This window comes from Corythoichthys intestinalis, unplaced genomic scaffold, assembly GCF_030265065.1.
Source record: "Corythoichthys intestinalis isolate RoL2023-P3 unplaced genomic scaffold, ASM3026506v1 HiC_scaffold_26, whole genome shotgun sequence".
NCBI lineage: Eukaryota > Metazoa > Chordata > Actinopteri > Syngnathiformes > Syngnathidae > Corythoichthys > Corythoichthys intestinalis.
The window spans coordinates 1,986,219-2,013,392 of NW_026651595.1; the positions used below are offsets into that span (position 1 = coordinate 1,986,219).

The 27,174-nt window shown below is 40.4% G+C and overlaps 1 protein-coding gene across 2 annotated transcripts; it reads left to right on the forward strand.

Annotated features, from left to right (window-relative positions):
* LOC130911317 (cleavage stimulation factor subunit 1) lies at window positions 1–25,938 on the forward strand. 2 transcript variants are annotated; one of them, XM_057829200.1, is made up of 6 exons: window positions 1–147; window positions 366–571; window positions 653–930; window positions 999–1,196; window positions 20,380–20,770; window positions 25,357–25,938. In XM_057829200.1, the coding sequence occupies exons 2-6, from the start codon at window positions 403–405 to the stop codon at window positions 25,614–25,616; spliced, it is 1,296 nt and encodes a 431-aa protein (XP_057685183.1). In that variant the 5' UTR covers window positions 1–147; window positions 366–402; the 3' UTR covers window positions 25,617–25,938. The 2 variants fall into 2 exon arrangements, with proteins under 2 accessions (XP_057685183.1, XP_057685182.1); XM_057829199.1 differs by having other exon boundaries at window positions 363–571; window positions 25,357–25,937.
* The last annotated feature ends 1,236 nt before the right edge of the window (window positions 25,939–27,174 follow it).

Consider the following 27,174-nt stretch of genomic DNA (forward strand, 5'->3'; position numbering starts at 1 on the left):
CATGTACTAACCAGGGCCTGGTACTAACGATTGCGCCACTCACATCGGTTTGCGATAAGGCAGCCTCTTGCAAGACAGAAGAAGAAACAAAAGGAAACGAGCAAGTAGCATTGCCTGCACGGCACGCACGCGGAACAGTCAAGCCAAGTAATTCGACATTGCGTTAGGTTTTGCTTTTGTTTTTGTAAAAGATAAAATTATTTGCTACGTCCGCGTACCAACGACCTTTCCATTCATTTAGTTATTCGGGCAATTTATTTTAATTTGATAAGTAACTGGAGCAAGTAGCATTTTTATTTTTGTTTCTGGGCGAATAATAGTGGCGCTAATTTCCACTCATTTGTTTGTATTTCTGTGCATAGTAGGCAGTGATTAAGAGAACTACATTTTCGGCTTAAGAAAATGTATCGACCAAAGCCAACATTGAAAGACCGGCAGCATCTGTATAAACTCATTATAAGCCAACTACTCTATGATGGCTACACAAACATAGCTAATAGTTTAATCAATGAAGTTAAACCTCAAAGTGTGGTGTCACCATCGGAACAGTTGGTTCAGCTCGCAAAAATTGGTAAGTTTCTATGATGACGCAGATTTTATTTGTTTTGTTTTAATCTTTGGAGACACCTAGCAAATAATATCTGTATAACAGGAATGGAGAATGATGACAGTGCTGTTCAATATGCCATTGGGCGCTCTGATACAGTAGCGCCTGGTGTGGGAATTGATCTGGAATTCGATGCTGATGTCCAGACAATGTCTCCAGAGGCATCAGAGTATGAGACTTGCTACGTTACCTCCCATAAGGGACCTTGTCGTGTTGCGACATATAGTCGAGATGGCCAGCTAATTGCTACAGGCTCTGCGGATGCTTCGATAAAAATACTGGACACTGAGCGTATGCTGGCCAAAAGTGCAATGCCAATTGAGGTAAGGCTGAAATGGCAAATGAGCGTTATTTTGGGAAAAAAAATAATTGTTGAACTTCTTTTGTACAGGTTATGATGAATGAGACAGCTCAGCAAAACATGGAGAATCATCCTGTGATCCGAACGCTTTATGACCACGTCGATGAAGTCACCTGCCTGGCTTTCCACCCATCTGAACAGATCCTTGCCTCTGGCTCAAGAGATTACACCCTCAAACTCTTTGATTACTCAAAACCTTCTGCTAAAAGAGCATTTAAATACGTACAGGTAAGCGATTGTATCCATGAAGATCTTGCCTCTTTGTCACTCGTATTTATATAGTCGTGGGAACCTCTGGGTAGCCGGCAGGTCCTTAAAATGTCTTAAATTTAATATTAGGATGATCAAGGTCTTAAATTTTCTTAGATTTAATGGAAAATTTCAGTAGGTATTACATTCATATGATGCATTTTACGCCAGTGAAATCACTGTAATATGCCGTAAAACTTAACTAAAGGTGGATATTTGTTTTATAATTGGTTGTGCACTAAATATGAGTTTGGGAATAATATATATTACACGGTACGCAGTGTTGCCAACTTGGCGACTTTCTTGCTAAATGTGGCGACTTTCCTGAGCCTCTTGGCAACGTTTTTTTTGTCAAAGTGACTGACAAATTTAGTGACTTTTCCCCTTCTTTTTCTTTTTTTTAAAATCACTTTGTGCTTCTTGCACAACATTATTCCTCTCTCTAAGGCTACGTTCATACTACAGGTCTTAATGCACGAATCCGATTTTTTCGTGTTTTTCCGACTGGAGTGAGGCATTAACTTGACGGTCTGAACGTGACAAGTCGCATAGAACGGGACCATTTCAAATCCGATCTGGGCCACATTTTTCCAGACTGTCGCGGCGGTCTGTACTGTCCAGTCCCGCAAATCGGATTTCATGCAGCAATTACGTCATCAAATAGCGAGAGAGTCGTTACCGTAGCGATGCACCTGTGCGTTATTAGCGCCTAGCTTGCAGTGAACACGGCTTTCGGGGAAGGGCTGGGCTTCACAACAGTCATAAAAAATAAAAATGGGTTGAGGATAAGCCTGAGAATGCTCAGTTTTCTCTGTTACAAGTGAGCAATATTTCAACATTGCTTACACGGCCGAGAGAGAGTCGGGGCAAACTGCCCATATGTGTGTGACGTGCACGGACAGTGCGTGCATGCTATCGATCCATATAAACTTTGAATATAAGCCTAAACGGGGATTATTTATGTCTGTTATTTGTGTCCTTTTGAAAAGCAAAACATGATATCCCTGGAATGACGGATGACGTGTGTCATTTGTTTTGATGCTTCTGCGCATGCGGGTCTTCTTGCTTAGCGCGTGTCGGACTGCGAATTAGTGCGCATGCGTAATACTTGAACGGTCTCAATGGATAAAAGCAGTCTGAACGGGCACGCCAAAAAAACGGATATGACAAAAAATCGGATTCGTGCATTAAGACCTGTAGTATGAACGTAGCCCAAGAGTGTCCTTTACAATGGCGTACCACTCGCAACACATCACTTTTGGTCGTTGTTGTTCATTACGTTAGCAATTGTTGCAAGGCGGGTCAAGCTCGCGTTTGTCCCAATGCTAAATGCATGTAAATAGTGGACGAACAAGATGTTTACTGAGTTAAACCTACCAGTTCTGTCCGAAAATGATGTCCCTGGTGCCAAATTAACTGGTAAAGATGTGAAAGAACATACAAATGTTCAATGGGGTACCGCACGCTACACGTCACTTCCGCTCATTAATATTCATGACGTGAGCAACTGTTGCTTAGGGGGGGGCACTGCTGTTTGTCCCCAATAGTAAATGAATGGAAATGGTGTACGAAGGAGATGTCTACAGAGCTGAACCTACCAATACTGTCTTGCCTTGCCTTGCCAAGGGCTGAAAAAGAGCCGAGCTGATCCATACCTTTTTCCTTACGCCACTGACAATGACGTTCTCCTGTTTCAACAAGCTATCCTTTACCCCCATATGCCCTTTCTTTCTTATATATTATATCCTCTGGTTGTCTTACGTCTCTGACCGTTCTTGGGGGTAATTTATATTGTTAGTTTCGTGTAGCAATCGCAAATGCTTTCCAGTGACAGCCAACGAACACTTATAATTCTTTCATCAGTAACAAATCTTAATTCTATTAGTTTATAATAATAATAATAATACATCAAAATTGTATAGCGCTTTTTTGGACACTCAAAGACGCTTTACATAACATAACACATAAACTGAATTAAGAATTAAGAGGTGGGAAAAGCTAGTTTGAACAGGTGGGTTTTTAGGAGTGAGTTTTGTAATGAGTCCGAGTTCCTGATGGGTTTTGGGAGTGAGTTCCAGAGTGAGGGGCAGCAGCGGCGAAGGCTCGGTCGTTATTTACTTACTAAAGTGGTTTCCTTACAACAGAAAAGGTAACAACAGTGGCAGTCAGATACCACTTTAGTTTTTTTCCAGGTCATTCATTGTCAGACAGAAGCAGCACGGCAAAACGCCAAGCTAAAAAAATAAGTAAAACTAGGCCTGCAAGCAGGACTGAACGGGCCCTCGCAATCTAGCGCAACTCGGATGTCACGCAACTCGTACAGTGTGCAGGTCAGGGCGGTGGCAGATCCTCCTCTCTAATCATCTTATTAGAACCTAACATGCTCGAAAGTCGCCTCTTTACATTCACACACCTAAGAGATAAAAACCCCTATTGGAGAGAGTACTACAAAAAAGAAGTGAATAAAGGGTCGTCACAGCAACAGACAGAGACATGTGGACATGGGCCGTAAAATAAGGATTTCAAAAGGTCTTGAAACTATACAATGACCAACCTGAAAAGAACTGGACATATATTAGAAAAATGAGTGACTTTCTATTGCCACTAGTTGGCGCTATAGGGTTGATGCAAATGACCCCTACAGGACCCTTCAGAGTGTGACTCAACAAGCACGAGATGTTTGGCGCAGATATGTTGTAAAAGTTATGACTGTTCAAAACTTGTGGTGAGACGAAATGGCTTCAGTCATTTTCACTTCTCCTGTTGGACTCTTCAGCTTCAACCAAACCTCGGTATTTTTCATCAGGCACCTGAACACATGTCTTATGGCTCCCCTGATGCTGGTTTCAGGTGAATATATTTTTTTCCTTGGCGGAGGAGCCTGTTTAGTAAAATCCTGTTCCCACTAGGGGGCGCTAGGCCTAATGGGTAATGTTTCAATGCACTCGTGTTAAGGGTGGGATCCCGCACATACTTGCCAGATATGAAAAAGATTGAACGTTGTGTCAAGGAGCTATTAGTCTTTTACTGAATTTGTCATTTTGCCAAAAATATGGCCGACTTTGGTACCACGCCCAGGTCAGACCCGTGAATAAAAATGCACCATTTTGAAAATTTTAGATCTCCTATGTCTCCTGAATAGTCTCACCAATTTTGAAGATCATCCAACTAACTCCCTCTGTGACAAGGTCTCAAATGTGCACCCTGTTAATTGATAAAAAATTCACATTTGATCCAAAATACCCGATTTCCTGTTTGGTTTGGAATATGGGTTCAAGAGACTTTTTGGAGCAGTTTTGCACAAGGTATCGACTCCCCAAATTTCATTGCTCTACGTTAAAAAAACCTATAGGAAACGCCTTTTTGAAAAATTCAAGGGGGCGCCACTGAGCTATTTTGTTACATTTTTTTGTAACGTTGCAAGATTATCAAAATCCACGCAAAGCCGAATGTATGTGCAAAATTTGGTGAGTTTTCGTGCATGTTCAGGCCTCCAAATGTAAACTGTACTACAAATGGATAAAAATTTCACATTCGATCCAAAATACCCGATTTTCTGTTTGATTTGGAAAATGGGTGCAAAAGACTTTGGAACAGTTTTGCATAAGGTATGGACTCCCCAAATTTCATTGCTCTACGTTGAAAAACCCAATAGGAAAGGCCTGTTTTAAAACTCCTTTCTGTCGCCACTAGTTGGCACTGTAGAGTTGATGCAAATGACCCTTACTGAAGCCATGACTGAAGCCATTTCGTCTCACCCTTCAGGGTATGACTGTCAACAAGCACGGGAAGTTTGGCGCAGATATGTTGTATATCTGCTGAGTTATGACTGTTCAAAGTTTTTTGTGAGACAAATTGTTGACGGTCATATTCACTTTCCTGTTAGGACCCCGCCGCTTCAACGAAACCTCAATATTTTTCATCAGGCACCTGAACACAGGTCTTAAGGCTCCCCTGATGCAGGTTTAAGGTCAACAGATTTTTTTCCCTTGAAGGAGGAACCTGTCTCGTAAAAAAAGGCATTTCCTGTTCTCGCTAGGGGGCGCTAGGCCTAATGGGTAATATTTCAATGCACTCGTGTTAAGGGTGGGATACCGCACATACATGCCAGATATGAAAAAGATTGAACGTTGTGTCAAGGAACTATTAGTCATTTACTGAATTTGTCATTTTGCCGAAAAAATGGCCGACTTTGGCACCACGCCCAGGTCAGACCCGTGAATGAAAATGCACCATTTTCAAAACTTAAGATCTCATATGTCTCTTGAACAGTCTCACCAATTTTGAAGATGATCCAACTAACTCCCTCGGCGAAAAGGTCTCAAATGTGCACCCTGTAAATCGATAAAAATTTTATATTCGATCCAAAATAACCGATTTCCTGTTGGGTTTGGAATATGGGTGCCAATGCTTTTTTGGAGCGGTTTTGGACAAGGTATAGACCCCCTAAATTTCATTGCTCTACGCTGACAGACCCTAATGTTATAGGCCAATTTTAAAATTTCAAGGGGGCGCCACTGAGCCATTTTGTTAGATTTTTTTGCAACGTTGCAAAATTATCGAAATTTACAATTTTCTGCACGTATGTGCAAATTTTGGTGACTTTTTGTGCATGTTCAGGCCTCCAAATTGGCCGTTTTCATTTGCCCTGAAAATAAATAAATAAATAAACTAGGCCTGCAAGCAGGACTGAACGGGCCCTCGCAATCTAGCGCAACTCGGACTGTGTGCAGGTCAGGGTGGTGGCAGATCCTCCTCTCTAATCATCTCATTAGAACCTAACATGCCCGAAAGTCGCCTATTTACGTTCCCACACCCAAGAGATAAAAACCCCTATTGGAGAGAGTACTACAAAAAAGGAGCCACTACTGAGCTGTGCAGCCAAGCCCTTATTCAAAACCAAAATTAATCTTCTAACTGGGCCAATTCGACCAAGTGTGCCAAATATTGTGGCTCTATAAGCTGCCTGAGTCTCTGAAAGAAAAATATTTCCTTTAAATGGCAAACAAAGGGTCGTCACGGCAACAGACAGAGACACGTGGACATGGGCGGTAAATAAGTATTTTAATAGGTCTTGAAACTACAATGACCAACCTGAAAAGAACTGGACATGTTTTGGAAAAACGAGTGACTTTCTATTGCCACTAGTTGGCGCTGTAGGGTTGATGCAAATGACCCCTAAAGGACCCTTCAGACTATGACTCAACAAGCACGATATGTTTGGCGCAGATATGTTGTAGATGTTATGACTGTTCAAAACTTGTGGTGACACGATATGGCTTCAGTCATTTTTACTTCTCCTGTTGGACCCTTCTGCTTCAACCAAACCTCAATATTTTTCATCAGGCACCTGAACACAGGTCTTAAGGCTCCCCTGATGCAGGTTTAAGGTCAACAGATTTTTTTTCCTTGGAGGAGGAGCCTGTTTCGTAAAAAAGGCATTTCCTGTTCCCACTAGGGGGCGCTAGGCCTAATGAGTAATATTTCAATGCACTCGTGTTAAGGGTGGGATCCCGCACATACATGCCAGATATGAAAAAGATTGAACATTGTTTCAAGGAGCTATTAGTCCTTTACTGAATTTGTCATTTTGCCGAAAAAATGGCCGACTTTGGCACCACGCCCAGGTCAGACCCATGAATGAAAACGCACCATTTTGAAAAGTTTAGATTTCATATGTCTCCTGAATTGTCTAACCAATTTTGAAGATGATCCAACTGATTCCCTCTGTGACAAGGTCTCAAATGTGCACCCTGTTAATTGATAAAAATTTCACATTCGATCCAAAATACCCGATTTCCTGTTGGGTTTGGAATATGGGTGCAAGAGACTTTTTGGAGCAGTTTTGCACAAGGTATCGACTCCCCAAATTTCATTGCTCTACGTTAAAAAAACCTATTAGGAAACTCCTTTTTGAAAAATTCAAGGGGGCGCCACTGAGCCATTTTGTTACATTTTCTTGTAACGTTGCAAGATTATCGAAATCCACACAAAGCCGCATGTATGTGCAAAATTTGGTGAGTTTTCCTGCATGTCCAGGCCTCCAAATGTAAACTGTACTAGAAATGGACAGAAATTTCACATTCGATCCAAAATACCCGATTTTCTGTTGGATTTGGAATATGGGTGCAAGAGGCTTTTTTGAGGAGTTAGGCATAAGGTATCTACTCCCCAAATTTCATTGCTCTACGTTGAAAAAACCCAATAGGAAAGGCCTTTTTTAAAACTCCTTTCTGTCGCCACTAGTTGGCACTGTAGAGTTGATGCAAAGGACCCCTACTGGACCCTTCAGGGTATGACTCTCAACAAGCATGGGAAGTTTGGCGCAGATATGTTGTATACCTGCTGAGTTATGACTGTTCAAAGTATTTTGCGAGACAAATTGTTGACGATCATTTTCACTTTCATGTTTGGACCCCTCCGCTTCAACGAAACCTCAATATTTTTCATCAGGCACCTGAACACAGGTCTTAAGGCTCCCCTGATGCAGGTTTGAGGTCAACAGATTTTTTTCCCTTGGAGGAGGAACCTGTCTCGTAAAAAAAGGCATTTCCTGTTCTCACTAGGGGGCGCTAGGCCTAATGGGTAATATTTCAATGCAGTCGTGTTCAAGTTGGGATACCGCATATACATGGCAGATATGAAAAAGATTGAAAGTTGTGTCAAGGAATTATTAGCCATTTACTGAATTCGGTGTTTTCCCGAAAAAATGGCCGACTTTGGCACCACACCCAGGTCAGACCCGTGAATGAAAACACACCATTTTAGAAACTTAAGATCTCATATGTCTCCTGAACAGTCCCACCAATTTTGAAGACGATCCAACTAACTCCCTCGGCGAAAAGGTCTCAAATGTGCACCCTGTAAATCGATAAAAATTTCATATTCGATCCAAAATAACCGATTTCCTGTTGGGTTTGGAATATGGGTGCCAATGCTTTTTTGAAGCGGTTTTAGACAAGGTATAGACTCCCCAAATTTCATTGCTCTACGCTGACAAACCCTAATGTTATAGGCCAATTTTAAAATTTCAAGGGGGCGCCACTGAGCCATTTTGTTACATTTTTTTGCAACGTTGTTAAATTATCGAAATTTACAATTTTCCGCACGTATGTGCAAATTTTGGTGACTTTTCGCGCACGTTCAGGCCTCCAAATTGGCCGTTTTCATTTGCCTGAAAAAATAAATAAATAAATAAATAAATAAATAAATAATAATCCTTTGCAAAACAATAGGGCCTTCGCACGCCTAGTGCTCGGGCCCTAATAAGGTAGGTCATGACATAAAGAGGGCCGGTCTGTGGCACAAAACTTTTTGTTTTAATTGTATCTTCAATAAATGTGCATTCTTTAGTCAAACACTTTTAGTAATTGAGGTTAAATTTGATGTTCAGCGCTTTATTTTTTTTAATATGATTAAATATTATCTAAATAATGGTGCGAGAAAAGTATTAATTAGGGCCCGAGCACTAGACGTGCGAAGGCCATATTGTTTTGCAAAGGATTATTATTATTATTATTATTATTATTAGGGCCCGAGCACTAAGCGTGCGAAGGCCCTATTGTTTTGCAAAGGATTATTTATTTATTTATTTATTTATTTTTTCAGGGCAAATGAAAACGGCCAATTTGGAGGCCTGAACATGCACAAAAAGTCACCAAAATTTGCACATACGTGCGGAAAATTGTAAATTTCGATAATTTTGTAACGTTGAAAAAAAATGTAACAAAATGGCTCAGTGGCGCCCCCTTGAAATTTTAAAATTGGCCTATAACATTAGGGTCTGTCAGCGTAGAGCAATGAAATTTGGGGAGTCTATACCTTGTCCAAAACCGCTCCAAAAAAGCATTAGCACCCATATTCCAAACCCAACAGGAAATCGGGTATTTTGGATCGAATGTGAAATTTTTATCAATTAACAGGGTGCACATTTGAGACCTTGTCTCAGAGAAAGTTAGTTGGATCATCTTCAAAATTGATGAGACTATTCAAGAGACATAGGAGATCTAAAATTTTCAAAATGGTGCGTTTTCATTCACGGGTCTGACCTGGGCGTAGTGCCAAAGTCGGCCATTTTTTCGGCAAAATGACAAATTCAGTAAATGACTAATAGTTCCTTCACACAACGTTCAATCTTTTTCATATCTGGCATGTATGTGCGACATCCCACCCTTAACACGAGTGCATTGAAATATTACCCATTAGGCCTAGCGCCCCCTAGTGAGAACAGGAAATGCCTTTTTTTACGAGACAGGTTCCTCCTCCAAGGAAAAAAAATCTGTTGACCTCAAACCTGCATCAGGGGAGCCTTAAGACCTGTGTTCAGGTGCCTGATGAAAAATATTGAGGTTTCGTTGAAGCGAAGGGGTCCAAACAGGAAAGTGAAAATGACAGTCAACAATTTGTCTCGCAAAAGACTTTGAACAGTCATAACTCGGCAGATATACAACATATCTGCGCCAAACTTCCCGTGCTTGTTGAGAGTCATACTCTGAAGGGTCCAGTAGGGGTCATTTGCATCAACTCTACAGTGCCAACTAGTGGCGACAGAAAGGAGTTTAAAAAAGGCATTTGGAGGCCTGAACATGCACGAAAACTCACCAAATTGTGCACATCCATGCGGCTTTGCGTGGATTTCGATAATCTTGCGGCGTTACAAAAAAATGTAACAAAATGGCTCAGTGGCGCCCCCTTGAATTTTTCAAAAAGGCGGTTCCTATTAGGTTTTTTTAACGTAGAGTTATGAAATTTGGGGAGTCGATACCTTGTGCAAAACTGCTCCAAAAAGTCTCTTGAACCCATATTCCAAACCCAACAGGAAATCGGGTATTTTGGATCAAATGTGAAATTTTTATCAATTAACAGGGTGCACATTTGAGACCTTGTCACAGAGGGAATTAGTTGGATCATCTTCAAAATTGGTTAGACTATTCAGGAGACATAGGAGATCTAAAATTTTCAAAATGGTGCGTTTTCATTCATGGGTCTGACCTGGGCGTGGTGCCAAAGTCAGCCATTTTTTCGGCAAAATGACAAATTCAGTAAATGACTAATAGCTCCTTGAAACAACGTTCAATCTTTTTCATATCTGGCATGTATGTGCGGGATCCCTCCCTTAACAAGAGTGCATTGAAATATTACCCATTAGGCCTAGCGCCACCTAGTGGGAACAGGAAATGCCTTTTTTTACGAAACAGGCTCCTCCTCCAAGGAAAAAAAATCTATTCACCTCAAACCTGCAAGAGGGGAGCCTTAAGACATGTGTTCAGGTGCCTGATGAAAAATACTGAGGTTTGGGTGAAGCAGAAGGGTCCAACAGGAGAAGTAAAAATGACTGAACCCATTTCGTCTCACCATAAGTTTTGAACAGTCATAACTTCTACAACACATCTGCGCCAAACATCTCGTGCTTGTTGAGTCATACTCTGAAGGGTCCTGTAGGGGTCATTTGCATCAACCCCACAGCGCCAACTAGTGGCAATAGAAAGTCACTAATTTTTTCTAATATATGTCCAGTTCTTTTCAGGTTGGTCATTGTAATTTCAAGACCTTTTGTAATACTTATTTCACGGCCCATGTCCACATGTCTCTGTCTGTTGCCGTGATGACCCTTTGTTCGCCATTAAAAGGAATTTTTTTTTTTTCAGACTCAGGCAGCTTATAGAGCCACAGAATTTGGCATACTTGGTCGAATTGGCCGAGTTAGAAGATTCATTTTGGTTTTGAAAAAGGGCTTGGCTGCACAGCTCAGTAGCGCCTCCTTTTTTGTAGTACTCTTTCCAATAGGGGTTTTTATCCCTTAGGTGTGTGAATGTAAAGAGGCGACTTTCGAGCATGTTAGGTTCTAAAGAGGTGATTAGACAGGACGATCTGCCACCACCCTGACCTGCACACTGTCCGAGTTGCGTGACGTCAGAGTTGCGTAAGATTGCGAGGGCCCGTTCAGTCCTGCTTGCAGGCCTAGTTAGGGCCCGAGCACTAGGCGTGCGAAGGCCCTATTGTTTTGCAAAGGATTATTTTTTTTTAAATTAATTAATTTATTTTTTCCAGGGCAAATGAAAACGGCCAATTTGGCACAGGAAAGTGAAAATGACTGTCAACAATTTTCCTCGCTAAAAACTTTGAACAGTCATAACTCGGCAGATATACAACATATCTGCGCCAAACTTCCCGTGCTTGTTGAGAGTCATACCCTGAAGGGCCTTGTAGGGGTCATTTGCATCAACCCTACAGCGCCAACTAGTGGCAATAGAAAGTCACTCGTTTTTCCAATACATGTCCAGTTCTTTTCAGTTTGGTCATTCTAGTTTCAAGACCTATTAAAATACTTATTTACGGCCCATGTCCACGTGTCTGTCTGTTGCCGTGACGACCCTTTGTTCGCCATTTAAAGGAAATATTTTTTTTCCAGAGAGTCAGGCAGCTTATAGAGCCACAATATTTGGCACACTTGGTCGAATTGGCCCAGTTAGAAGCTTAATTTTGGTTTTGAATAAGGGCTTGGCTGCACAGCTCAGTAGTACCTCCTTTTTTGTAGTACTCTCTCCAATAGGGGTTTTTATCTCTTGGGTGTGGTAATGTAAGAGGCGACTTTCGAGCATGTTAAGTTCTAATGAGATGATTAGAGAGGAGGATCTGCCACCACCCTGACCTGCACACAGTCCGAGTTGCGCTAGATTGCGAGGGCCCGTTCAGTCCTGCTTGCAGGCCTAGTTTTCAGTTGAAATGGCATTTAAAAAGGTCTTAAAAGTCTTGAATTTAGATTTATCAATCCTGGGGGGACCCTGATTAAAGTTTAAAGTTATTTAGCCTCCTTACTTAGTTGTCAGACTCGTGTTGAAAAGGGTTTTAGTACTCTTCATAACAACTAGCCAGCTGAGTTAGGTGAGTTGAATAACACACAATGGTTGGTAACAAGAAACTGACCTGTTAATTCAGTGATAAACACAAAATATTATAAATAACAAACAGAAATGGCATAGTCAGTCAGTAAAATGTGCAAATCATATTGTAAATTGTCTTGAAAAAGCAAAGAAAACAACCTCAGTGGAAAATCCCACAAACCCCCCAAGCTATTAGATGCTTTTAATGTTTCGTGCATTAGTTACAAAAATTGTACAAAAAGCCTCTCAGGTTTGAATAAGCGACTATTTCAGTATCAAGTAAACAGTTTGAAACGGTAAATAAAATACTCAAGTCCCCATTCTGTATCCGCAGCTTTACACTACATTCAATTAATTTAATGTTGCGAATTAACTGTTAAAGTTGTTAAAATTGCTCTCGTTATTCCATAATTTCCCTTCCGTCTTCTTTTGACATGTGAAAGTTTTAAAACTGTTTTGAAGATAGATTCAAGTCAAGATTTTGCCAATTTAGGAGTATTTTAGATAAAAAAGTTAATTAGGTTTGCTTGGAAGGTTCGCTACAACAGCCTTCTAGGGAAGTCTCCTGCTTTAAGATGGCAGCTGTTTACTAAAGCCGACAAGACTGTCATTTCGCATCTAGTTTTCAAAACGTGTTGCTCACACCGTCGAGTCTGTCATTTTGCATCTAGTTCTATATACATATAATATCTATTATCTACAGCAAAATGATGTTGACGTAGTTTGTAGCGGCTGTCAGCTGCAGGTAGGTATTGCTGTGTTTTTTTTATCTAGCAGCTTAGCAGCTCAGTTGAGCCGAAGCCGTGAGTTGAGCATTGGCATTACCGGGTCTATGACTAGCATGATGTCTACTCTCGGGACGCAATGCGGTCCGTTCCTCATTGCGTCCCAAAGACCGTGCTGTGTATTAGTTCCGCTTTACTTGACATATTTCAATAATCGGAATTTGGATGTTTGTGAATCGTTCTCGAATCTTCCACGGCCGAAACGCTCAAGGCTCACTCAAGGATGTAATGACGGCTGGGCATGTTTTACCGTGGTTCTGAGTGTTGGATGGTGCGTCTTTACTCATGAGAGATAATGGCTCGTCATCCAGAATGAATTTGTCAGCAATGACTCTTGCGATTCCCTGGTAGGGCTGGGCGATATGGTCTTAAGCATGTATCACGTTAAATTGAGCAGATTTAGCTCGATAACGATAAATGACGATAAATTCGCCCAAGCGGACTGTTATATGATTTGAAAATCTGAATCAATGCATGAAATACAGATTAACTGTTTCTCGTTGATTTATTTACCAGCTTACAATTTTATTTAACAATTGTACATGCAGACTAAACATTAAGTGTATAAAAATATTGTAAACAATAAGAATTAAAGTTTGAACCTTTGTAACAGCTTGTATGGCTTGAACAATGTACATTGTCAAAATCAATATGCCTGTGCAAACATGTCATTGTAACACATATGACTTATAACTTAAACAGTACACTTCAAAAAGACAACTTATTGTTCATGGCTGCTGTGACATAATTACTCAACACGATTGTTTACTTCGAGGTTTGTTTTTTTTTCCCCAGTGCATTTGTTAATACACGAAAGTAAGCCTGTCGCAATATGCAATAATTCCATTTATCGCGCGATATATAAAAAGGAAGGCGGTAATATTTCCGCTGCGATTTATCGCCTCGTGTGCACGTGTGTGCGCGCGTGCGGCAGACGTGCTGTTAAAAGTTCGTTACCAGCTGCGCAAAATGCATCTTCGTTCCAGGTCCGGCAAAAACTAGCGCCAGAGCCAATCGTTCCCATTATATCCTATTGTTCAACGTATACCGGCCGCGTCAGTGCTCCGGAGTGACTGTGGACCATCTATGGCGCGCCGGTGTTGTTGACGTTTGGGCGCTCCCGTCAGGAGTGACATTTCACGCGGGGTGGCTATTTTTCGGCACAACGCTGGATATTTACAACGAAGTCCGCCAAAACATTATTACCAACTGGCTGCTACGAATAACCTCACTTTGACAACGAACAGCTGAATGAAATTAAGAGCGCTGTGCTTCAAACTCGTCCTGTTTATGAAAGCCGTCATATGCTGGTGTTGTGTAGTAATGAGCAGACGTGACTTCAGCGGCGCTTTTTTAATGCGCAGTTGCGCGCACACGCTAGATATCATGAAATGGCAAACTAGATGTGCTACGTCCCATGCCATTGGCTACGTGAGCCCAGAGTGATTATGGGACATGTAGTCCATATATTACATCGATGAATTCTAAACTGTCATTTGTCACATGAGGTTAAGAAGGCCAAATCAATCCATACCAGTGACTATAGATAATGTTGCAAATATTGTTAATTCAGTACGTGACACAGATGGATTCGGACCATAAATAGGATGTCTTGCTCATGTAGTAAACCTAGCTGCTAAGAGAGCTGTAGCAATCAACGGTGTGCCCTGCCTCACTTTACAAACAGTAAAGATTGTTCTCAGCACTTTTATACAAATTTTTTTCATATCAGTAAGCAGTAAGCACGTAAATATTATGCACTGAAATGCATGTTTATATGATGGCAATTTAATTTTTGCTCGTTAGCAAAAGAAAAAAAAAAAATACAATTATTTTTTTTTTACAGAGCATTAAATGTATTGAATCGGATCGAAAATCGTGTCCCCCGTATCAAAATTCGTACCGAACCATGACTTAACTGTATCGTTGCATCCCTATGGAACACCATAGCAGAAGCTATGACGGGAAATGTTTTCATTTTCCTAAATGCTTAAGTTATTAAGTGCAATTTTTTTTTTTTTTTTTTTTTAACACATTTTATTTATTCTGTGTTTTTGTGCATTATCAATATTGTTTTTTACTTAAGAGGCAGGGTCTATATGTTTTTAGTTGTGATTTCTTAAAAAGTATATTTGAATTTAAGAGTAAATATTTATCGTGTTTAAATGGGTGTACTTGATCTATTAATATATACTGTATTCGCACTGTGTTATTGTAAATTGGTTAAAAAAAATTGGCGGGGGGGGCGCAATAATATCGCATATCGCAATAATTTATGAGAATAATTATCGCACACTAAAATTTGTTATCACGACAAGCCTACACGCAAGTACACATGAACCCCCACACAAACACACACAAATTAAAGCTATATTGATCTTCTACAAATGAAACATTTAAGATTTTATGATGGATTAATGACACAGAATTAAGCAAATGCAGATAAATAGCTGGGGCCATTAAACGGTTGTTATATAATTTTCATTGTTGGATTGTACTTTATGCTAAATGCTTTACCATCACAAAAGCTATCAGAGAAATCACACACAGACAGATACAAAATAACGCGAAATACTAATTGCTAGATGCAGTCCGTGCTCAATCCACTCATTAAGTTCAGCCGTTTCGACAAGGTTAGAGCTGCTATCCGACTCCATCACGTTCATTTATAGCGTTAACCGCTAGCGTTAGCCGCTAGCGTTAGCCTGTGGCCTGGCTACCAGTAGAAAGCACTGAAAGCACCCTCTCCGGAAACCGTGAGAGCAAGGGAGGACAGCGGGTGAAAGCCCGTCTGGATGCCGCCAAGATTCTACTTAATGTTGGGTGAAAGTTTGGCGAAACTTCCTTAAGCCACACTCCATCATGTTTGCTTGTAGCGTTAGCCGCTAGTGATAGCCTACCGGGCTTCTGTTTGTTTGGCTTCCTGATAATAGAATAGAATAGAATGCCTTTATTTTTTAAATTACTAAATTTATCGACATAGTCAAAATTACGTCGGTCATCGTGAAGAATTTCGGTACCGGTAAATTTTCGGTTTACCGCCCTGCTCTATTCCCTGGGCTTTGGGACTGTCGAGTGCCAGTTTGTCACGCATAGCAAAAGTTTCTGCCAGTTGCGTAGGACCTTTCTTTTTGTCTTCGGTTTTCTTAACATACTCTTTATATTGTTTATGGTGGTATTTCGCTAAATACTTGATTAGGTTGGTTTTAGTAAAACTTCTTACAGCTTTACCACCACGCCTGACTTTATTGTGGCATATGTTGCCCTCTGCCTCTTCGTCTTTGTCGTCCTTTAAGGTAAAATGATCCCACACAGCTGACATTTTTACCGATAAACTTTAAATTTACATTGCAGTCATAATGTAGGAGATGCCAAGGAGGTAAATTGGGAGACGGGTGTGCCGTAAAATGCGGACCGGATTTTAGGGAAACCAAAGCCAAAACTGGAATGGATTATGTAAATCGGTGCGTGGAAAACCTGGACCAGACTTTCAAAAAAAAAAAAAAAACTGGATCGGCAGTCTCGATCTGAATTTTTCCGTGTTGGCCGATCCGATACCGATGCGCATTGTTTTGCGCATATCGCCGGTCGATCCGATCCAAATATGGGATCGGGACAACCTTATCCAGAGGTAGCTTTTTCATCGACACCTTTTTCTTGTGTGCATTGCCTTACGCCACTGACAATTACATTCTCCCGTTTCAACAATCTATCCTTTACCACCATATGCCCTTTCTTTCTTATATATTATATCCTCTGGTTGTCTTAAGTCTCTGACTGTTCTTGGGGGTAATTTACATTGCTATTTTTGTGTAGTGATCGCAAATGCTACTCGTTTACAGCCAACGAACACTTTTAATTTTTTCATTAATAACAATCTTAATTCTATAATTTATTTACGCTTCCCCCTTACTAAAGTTGTTTTTTTTACAACAGAAAAGGTAACAACAGTGGCAGTCAGTTACTATTTTATTTTTTTCTGGTCATTCATTGTCAGACAGAAGCAGCACGGCAAAACGCGACGTTAAAAAATAAGTAAAGATATCAAAATGGGTCACCTCTTCGCCCTCTGTAGGACCATGGCCACAAACAAAATGTTTACTGCATATGAAAGTGAATGGACATATGCACAAGTTGATCCATTCTTCATATTTTTCCTCCCGAGTTTTTGGTTTAGGATAATGTATGAAGTAGAAATGTCCCGACTAGTCGACAGAGTCGACGTCATTGATGACGTAAATGCGTCGACGAGCACGACATCCTGTCGACGGTTAATGAAGGGTTAAAAAATATATACGCGTGGAAAGTTGATCACATACATTTGTGCGTGCGTGTTGATGGCATATGAGACTCCAGTTCAGTTTCACAGATGTTTATTGGTCATCAACACGCTGTAGAATTTAAGTTAATACATACAAAATAATGAAACACATCTACAGTGTATCACAAAAGTGACTACACCCCTTGCATTTCTGCAGATATTTAAGTATAAGTTTTCATGGGACAACACTGACAAAATGACACTTTGACACAATGAAAAGTAGTCTGCGTGCAGCTTATATAATAGTTAATTTATTTTCCCCTCAAAATAACTCAAAATATAGCCATTAATATCTAAACCCCTGGCAACAAAAGTGAGTACACCGCATGGGAACTACGTACATCCCTAAATGTCCAAATTAACTACTGCTTGTCATTTTCGCTCCAAAATGTAATGTGACTTGTTACAGGAGTGCTGTCAGCTTAAGCAAATGGGGAAAAAAGACAACCTACTTTAGCCTGGCATGGCTCGCTCAACAGAACAGCCGTAGACTGTCTATGACGGTCCTCCTCCGTTAGCCAGTCTTTATAAGTTAAGGTGAAAAATATTATTGTGGTAACATCACCAAAGAAATCGCCAGCTTCGTCAGGTTTCTAATAATTTATTCCATCAACTTGTGCCTAGTGTCCCCCGCAGCAAGTAAACAAGGTGAAAGTGAAACTAAAAAGGCGCACTATCAAGTCAGCCACGCGATGCGTTCAGGTACACTACGCAAACACATTCGCGACATTAGAAACCGGTTTGTTACATTATTACAGGTATTATTATTATCATTATTATTATGGCTAGTATTATTCCAATTTTTATTCATAATGTGCTAAGGGTGTAACGGTACACAAAAATCTCGGTTCGGTACGTACCTCGGTTTTGAGGTCACGGTTCGGTTCATTTTCAATACAGTAAGAAAACAAAATGCAAAATATAAATGTGCTAGTTTATTACACACTTTTGTGCTTTCAACAATAGGAACAGTAGCCTATACAAAGCTAGAATTCTGCTCAAAAAGTAGCAGGTATTCAAAGATAATAATCCAACAACAATTTGCCTTTCAGACCCCGCGTATTGGTCAGCTTTCTTTCTTTCTGAAAGAAAAAAAAGTCCTGTGCTAAAGAGAAAAGCAATCCCAACGACAAAGATTTTAACATGTATTTTACAAATGAAATGCCTCAATGATTTTTTTTCTTATGAACGGTTTTCAAAAGCTTTATTGGTGGATTTTCTCAAGTTAAAGCGCCACACAGAAATTAATAAATTTAATTATGTAAGCAGGATCTGTGTATTATTTTTATTATTTAATTACAGGTGTTGTAGCTCATTTCAATTTATTTTATTTAAATGGGCTATTTTTTATTTTATTATGTGTCTGTATTTTACAAATGTGATGTAGTATTCATTTATATTGTATATTTTATGTTGTATAACTTAAGTTCCTATGTGGTCACGATTGCATATTAATTTGAAAATCAACCGGATCCACCGTATTTTTACACGAGTGACATCCGGTCTGCCCGGTGTTGTGCCGAAAAAGGCAGCGTAAAATGAGTAGAGTGAATTTTGGCAGCCTTTGGAGCTTTTTTTAAAAAGGCTAAAGCCTTGCAATCCCTCTCCCTACAATTAGAAATATCATGGGAAACAATGTGGGGAAGCAAGGTAGCAATTGAGCTTTTTCCTAACACCTTATGTTATTTCCCAACGCAGAGAAGATATATGAATTGGTAGCACTACGCACAGTCATGGTTCCACTTCCCATCATGCATATGGGTTGAATTATGGCTGCAGTATCATTTACTGAAAGCTCAACAAATACACTAGGGAGCAAAAAAACATGATCGGAACAACCCTAGTTATTTATTTGTTTATTTGTTCTTTAATAAAGAATTTAAATGTTCCAAAATGTTTTTGTGAATTAATAAGCGTCAACAAAAATTTAATTGCTAAATTAGTAAAAGAATTTTTTTTTATTTTTAATTAGATTAGTCGACTAATCGTAAAAATTGTCGGCTGACTAATCGGGAGAAAATCAGTTGTTTGGGACAGCCCTAGTATGAAGAAAACATCCTTTGTATATCGTAGTGTCTAGAGTTGTTTCTACAAGTTCCATAGCAGCAGTCAGCATGTTCTTTTTTTGAAAGATTACCGGCAGAAAACAAGTAGTAATAACATGAGTTGCATGCGAGGGCGTGTCTATGTTGACCCACTTCCGGGTTACGATGGCGACGTCACAGTCTAAAAATAGCATTCGTGGGGTACGCAATTACATGCAAATGACCCATAGGGTGCTTAGGGTGTTGCAGCACCCCCTGGTATTGGGGATGAAAAAAATGTTTGGTAGATTTTTTTTTTTTTTTTTTGTGAGGGGATAGGGGTAAATGAATAAAACACAATGTAATGCTAGCGAATTTCACTTTGGGGAGGTCAACAACGGGGGCACGCACAGCTGGACTGAAATGCATGAGACGCGAGAGATTGGCATTGTCCAATAAATGCTTTATTCAAAAAAGAAATGTGGAAACTGGTTTCATAGTGCCAACAAAAACATGACATGGCAAAAACATAGCTTGAAGGCTGTGACGTGTTCCTACTGCTCTCCCTCCATACACAGAAAAATGCACTGGCACAAGACAACAAACGAGTATTTAAGGAGTAAGGCTAATGGCAAACAGGTGTACATCACTACTTATTCATTTGGTGACATTCTTGAGTCACTTCCTTTTCAGTAACCCAAAACATGAAGTGACCTGGAAATGCTCTAAAACCAAGAGGAAGTAAATAATGAACAGGAAGTGACCTGGAAATTCCCTAAAATGAACAGAAATGGACCTGTAAATGAAATCAAATGGGGAAGACCGGGTGTGAATGCTCTGATTTCGAATGAACTTTGGTCAAAATGGATTGGGCATTAATGGCAACCATTCGGTAAAGACACTATTCTAAAGGAAGATTTTGGCAGCAACTTGTTGGTTCTTTTTTTTTAACTGGCACCTTTTAAAAACGATGTAGTGATTCTTGGCAGGATCATATCAATAATCTTTCGGGATACAAAGTATCACGATATATCAACATTTTGATTTTTTTTTTTTTTTTGGTCACATCCATAGATGAGCATTATTGTGTATCACCTAATTTGATTAATGATATTGTAAATCATTTATACAAAATTATTCTCCTTTTAGGAAGCAGAAATGCTGCGTTCCATCTCTTTTCATCCATCTGGAGACTTCCTTTTAGTTGGAACACAGCACCCAACCCTGCGTCTTTATGATGTCAACACATTTCAATGTTTTGTGTCCTGTAACCCTGCGGACCAGCATACAGATACTATAAGCGGTGTCAGTTACAACCCTACAGCCAACAGCTATGTCACCTGCAGCAAGGATGGGAGCATTAAGCTGTGGGATGGCGTCTCCAATCGCTGTGTGACCACTTTTGACAAGGCTCATGACGGAGCAGAGGTCTGCTCAGCCACCTTTACGAAGAACTCAAAGTACGTCCTTTCAAGTGGGAAGGATTCCGTGGTCAAACTGTGGGAAATATCAACTGGCCGGATGTTGGTGAAATATACAGGTACTGATTCATTTTCAGGGTATTTTCGGTATTTTGTGAGACTTTTTTTTTTTTGTTAAAGTCTTAAAGGGAAGACTTGTAGTTCATAAACTATAAATGTTAGTATGAGTTATAATAATTTGATATTAAAACCCTTCTTGATGTTTTCATTTTTATTAAATTTGTAAAGTAAGTTTAACGAGTAGGTTGGCATTGTTGTTGACGCTGCAATGAACTGTGGTCAGTGGCGCTGCCGGTCTTTCAGAGTATGACTTTAGCTACATAAACATGTCATCTGTTCAGTCCTTTCGATTTGAACCAGAGTGGAAAATTAATTAGCAGGACAGCACTGTCGATATTTCACAAAATGAGCAGCAAAAGCAAAATGAACAGGAAAGACGGGATGAGACAAGAGTAGGGCAAAACCAGTGTTCTACCAACATGTTCTACACCGACAAAACGTCCTACAAGGTGAATTTGACACACAAAGTACTACCGTGCGCTTTCAGCTTGTCTCGTTTAGATGCGTACAGGCAGAACGTACTAAAAATTAAATACTTAAACGTACTCTAGTAATATCTAATAAGGGTGGCTTAAATACGCCACGTGACTAATATTATCAACAATCTGCCTTAGTTACCATAAGAAAACACGATGCTTAAAAATATGAAAGGGGAAACGCATGCAATAAGTATTTTGAGGCAAAGAAAAGGTAATAAAAGACTCAATACAAACACAAACGGTAAGTACTCGCCACTTTTAACCGATGTGTGGGACGTCTCGCCACATAGAAGGGAATTGCAGAACACCGATAGTGTTCATGTGGCAAATTCGTCTAGTGACAGTGACAGCTGCGGACTCCACACTGTCGTTGCATGCAGGTAGCGTTCAAGACCACACTGTTTAGTAACATTAGCTAACACAAGGATCATTTATTTTTTTTCCTGCATCATTAGTATGTGTATTGTTGATCTATCTATTAGCTGCAATCCGTAACAACTCCTCACACTACTCCCCCCCCCCCCCCCCCCCCCCCCCCAATTTCCTTCATTAGTGTACATCCACCCACATGTCCTAGTGCATGCATATTGATTATCAAAGACTTGAGTAGACAAAGGGGGAATCATCTTGAAGTGTTCGTTATTTATCATGTACCAGGATGGGTGTCCAAAACCTTTTTTTAAATGGCAAAACTTCTTTTCAAAGGTCTGAAAAATGTCTATTTTTCAGTCACCTGATTTGACCTACTTTTAATGTGTCAAAAAAATGTCCTCCTGCTCAAAATATTTCTTTCCCCAGAAAATATAGCTTTTCAATGATGTATCGCACATGCATATAGGACAATTTTGAAATTTGGCTAAAGTAGGAGTCTCAGAGCAGAACTGCAAGTCACCTTAGTGTTTTACGCCCAATATTACTATATCATACATATGCTATATTTTACAAGGTCGGCCAAGGAAAGTTGACTTTTAAGCAGCCCAAGATATAATTACTGTAGAATTAATATAGCAATTATGGCCCAGGTTAACACAAATTTCATACTTTGCCAATTGTTTCTCTCGTGTGGTCATCTGGAAAATACGCTATCTGTAGACATCGACAGCAGCGGTTCCAGCTTTTATCAATGATATGAATATTTATAGACATGTAGGGATGCGTCACTCCGCTTGTCCACAGATCGGTCGTCAAGGACATTGAGGATTTCCTTTTCGACTTGGGCTTGACATCCCTTATACAAGCGAGGAAACTTGACTTCAACGAAGTATTTTTGATGTGGTGTAATGTACCTCGGGTTGAGGAGTTACCATCTTCTTAGTTAGGAATCCTGCCTATAGCAATCAAACGTGCGATGACTTCTATGCTTTTTTTCAAGGGAGGAGACGTTTGATCATAGAAGCAGACTCGTGCAAAACACTCGGGTAGACTTTCATCTGGCTCGGGTTTATAATTTTACACTTTGCCCCACCTAATCCATTGCCATTTTTGTCCATTTGCATTTGTTTGAGTCCCATGTGCTCTTTTTCTTGTGTGTGTGCTTCTTCTTGAGGTGGATAGAAGAGGTTTGTTGTGTCTGCATCGGTCGAAGGAACTGACTCATTGCAGTTCAGTGTTTCCCACAGGATTTTAGGAGACTGTGGTGGGAGGGTCTCTGACCATAGGATTTTTTGAAACTGTGGTGGTGGGCTGCATCGGAGTCGGACAGCCACACCATGTCATGCCACGGCGAATTTTTTTTTTTTTTCATTATTTTTTTCCCCCAAGAAGAACCATAACAACGATATTTTTGAAATATTTCATTAGCTAGGCTAATGTTATAGCTCTCAGCTACGGTACATGTATGTAAAATGCGTTGCTGAGTACAGCTACGTTACCCTATGTAATAATGCGACTTTTTTTCTCGTAGCATTAGTACGACTTACATCTCGTAGTGACTCAGGGTTGGCAAACTGTTGAAAAGAGCCATATTTGACCCCCCCCAAAAACCTGATACAGTATGTCTGGAGCAGCAAAAAATTAAAAGCCTTGTACAAGCCTTATAATTATCAATACTAGCTATATTAGCCTACTATAAAAATGACTAAGTTGGCTAGAAATACATAATTAGCCTTCATGATTAAATGTTTATTTTCCCTGCAGTGGATCCTATAGCGCACCACGTGACTACTCTGTTGTACGATGACACCACAAGTTTAACTTCATTACAATATTAATGAATTGAATGAATGTTTGTATCATGTTTGTCCTCCTAGAAATCCTATTAAAACAAAAAAATATATTTCCCTCCCCCAACTTTTTCCATTAAAAAAAAAAAAAAAAAAAAAAAAGCAGCACTAAAGAGCCGCATGCGGCCCAAGAGCCGCGGGTTTCAGACCGCCGTCGTAGCCCTCCTTTTTTCTTTTTATTTGACCCTCATAAGTACTACATTACCACAACAATAACAGTCCTTCTGTCAACTGACCCATTTACAGGACAGGGGGAATTCTAATGGCCGTGTAAAGAGTTTTTCTTGATTCGGTGAGAAGGTGAATAGTTTTTTCACCGTTGTTCGTGAACTAAATTTCCACACAAACGCACATCGAGGTACCATTAACTTAGCAAGGAGAGGTAAGAGAGTCATTTTTCGAGTGTCCCAGAGCTCGCGAAATTGTGTGGGGGGGGGCGCATTTATCCAACTTTCGTCAGCCATAATTGTCTGAAGTTGGCGCGTCGGTGTTGTGCCGAAAAATAGCCACTCCACGCGAAATGTCCCCCCGACGGGAGCGCCCACACGTCACTCGTACAAACAGCCTTTTCTTACCAATCGATGGACACGGAAACGACGTTCTTGTACCGTGAATATGTATCATTTTACTCTGCTTGAACTAATAAATACTTTACTGTGACCAACGCTCTGAAAATAGAGCAAGGCTTTATTTTGGGCCCCGCCTCTCCGCGCAAGTTCAATCAAAGGTTGCTTTCCGTCCAAGACGGCCGTCCACCGCTCACTTTCGCCGAAAAGTCCGATCGAAACTATTGTAATGCCCCGGATATGGGGAAGAAGGAGAGAAGTCTGTATTTGCTTACCCACTCGATTGTGGTAACAATAATAAAGAAAAACAATAACAAAATAACAGCGGGCTGCTACGACATGCGACAGCTATCTCTCGCTATCTCGCTCGTTCTCCCATTCTTCCTACTCGTTCCCCTTGCGTCTCTTAAATAAATAAATAAATAAATAAATTAAAAAAATACTACTCTAAAATGCTGCTCTCGCTCACGCGGGTAGTAGAGTGGAGTGGGCTACAGCTGTGTAATCGGCTGACTGACGCATCTGATTAGTATTTTTTTTTTCGGGGGGGGGGGGCGCAAACGAGACTGTGGCGGGCCCAAACGAGACTGTGGCGGGCCGCCACAGTCTCGTCCATTAGTGGGAAACACTGCAGTTATCACACAACAGTTTTCTGCTGGTCGTCTGACTTAATGAACTCATAATGCAACCAAACCAATGATTTCCCACCTCTTTTGAGTATAAGTGCCTCCACCTTTTGTGATAGTGGGAATGATAGTTACGTGTTGCGACAGTGATGCAAGTTTGATTTTTTTGCATGCTTGCATGCCTGCTTTTCTCCATCTTCAAAAGCGTGTGCCCGTGTGGTAATTACCGTAAAGTGGCCTTGTCACAAAACAGAACTAGGCAAGCGGTTGTTAGACCTACGTCACAGTATAAAATTTGGTGCAGTCTCAGTTAAAATGTCAGAGCTCTTTGTACTCATCAGGAAATTGGTGGAGCATGCATGGATGACTCGAAAAGTATTTTAAATTTAAAACTTCAGAATATGTATCGTACCTTTAACATTTATGTTTTGATACTAGAGTACTAGAGTTCAATTCCATGTGCGTTTCTGACATGATTAATAAAGATTATTTTAATGGAGATGTTTCCTGCCGGTTGGTCACTGCCAACCCTCCCAGTTAAAAAGGATTTGACGTATGTCTCTGGCAATGGAATCCTAAGACTTATGAGTAGCTATTTTTCTTGGAATAAAAACAAATTTTAAAATGGACATTTTTAACTTGTTTGCGTAATTTGTGAAAGAGGAGCATCTTCAATGTGTTTGTTATTGCAGGTGCTGGTCTGAGTGGACGTCAGATGCACCGTACGCAGGGCGTGTTCAATCACACAGAAGACTACGTTCTTCTCCCTGATGAGCGCACCATTAGTCTGTGCTGCTGGGATTCCCGTACTGCAGAGAGGAAAAACTTGCTTTCGCTGGGTCATAACAACATAGTCCGTTGCATAGTCCACTCGCCCACCAATCCTGGGTTCATGACTTGCAGTGATGACTTCAGGGCCCGTTTCTGGTACCGGCGCACCACCACAGATTGATGACTTCTTTTGACTAAACACACAAAGGACTCCACATGCAGGAATGCAGCACCAATATAAAAAGTCAAAAGTTGACTCAATTCTTATCTTTAAGATTTTTCTTTTTATAATAAATCATCAAAATGATCAGTCATTTGAATGAATTAGTCTGTTTCCTCTACCACTTTGTATGTTTTTATGTTATGTTTTTTCCTCCCCTTTTGTTTATTAAACTTTGGATTATATTTAGATAAAAATAAAATGTGTCTCTAACAATGTTGACTGGTTATTTATAGAGTTCTATGAGGTAACCAATGATGCAGATTTTTCCAAAGGGATACGGCGAAATAAGTATTTGAGCCCCTACTGATTTAGAAAGATTTTATACTAAGAAGTAAAAGAATAGTCCAATATTTTTATTGCCTGGTACACCAGACTCACCGCTGTTCCAACTATTGAGTCTGGCCACCATTCAAGCGGATACAATTTCCAGGGCGGAGCAAGCCACAGCAAACAGACAGCGGAGTGAACCAATCAGCGACGGGCAGACGTGACGTTAGTAAACTGACGAGGGAAGGACAAGGGACTTGCGCGCGGAAGTAAACCTACGAAGAGAGCCAAGTTTATTCAACATGGCTAGCGCGAGACAGACTGTTGTCAATGACTCGTGTTGATGTGTTTTTGGTAATTTAAAACTGATTTTACCGTGGATTGGAACATATTCTCGGCTCTCCCGTTGACCATCTGTGTTGTGGAGACGACTTTGGACGCGCAAGAGTGACGTTGCTCGTTAAGAACACGTCACGCAAATAAACGAATCTGATTTGTCGATTGATTTTGTACCTGCTCGAGAGGCTGTTAATGGGATGGTTCCCAGACTATTTCTCTCAGTGTTTGAAAAATACAGGGAAAATAGTCTGGCAGAGCCAGGCAAATATATTTATAACGGCTCTATTTTAACAGCAATTGAACATTTAAAGAGGCCTTTTTCCCTCATTTTTTCATGTGCCCTGGTTTGAAGTGTGTGCCCGAAGTATCGTATTTTCGGACTTTTAAGTTGTGTGTTTTTTTTCTTCATAGGTTGGTGGGGTGCGACCTCATGTGTGAAACTATAAAAGGGACAAACTGATCAAAATGACGTGTTGGGAGAAATTGGGAGCATGCTGTGACGTCGTTACTCTCGCGAGACTCCGTAGACGCATGATGCAATCAACTGGCTAGGCTAGCAAGTAACTTTGCTCAAGAAGACTTCAACTAATTTTTCCCTAAAAATTTTTACGATCGTGATTTACCTTTTTTCTCCGACTCCGCCACACATCAAGGAAACGCCATGGCAACATCCAGTCAACGCAGTGATCTCCCGGCGAAGCGTAAAAAGGCAGATTCTATTGATTCGGCTACATCGACCGACGATCTGTTGTTAGCAAGCCCACCCGAATACACAAAGTCACTTAGCGAGGGAATTGGATCAATCGATAAGAAAATATCGATAGCATTAGAAATCCTTCAAGCCGAGATTAAAGAGTTAAAAGAAAGCCTCGTGTTTACTCAACAGGAGGTAGTATATCTCAAGTCGCAA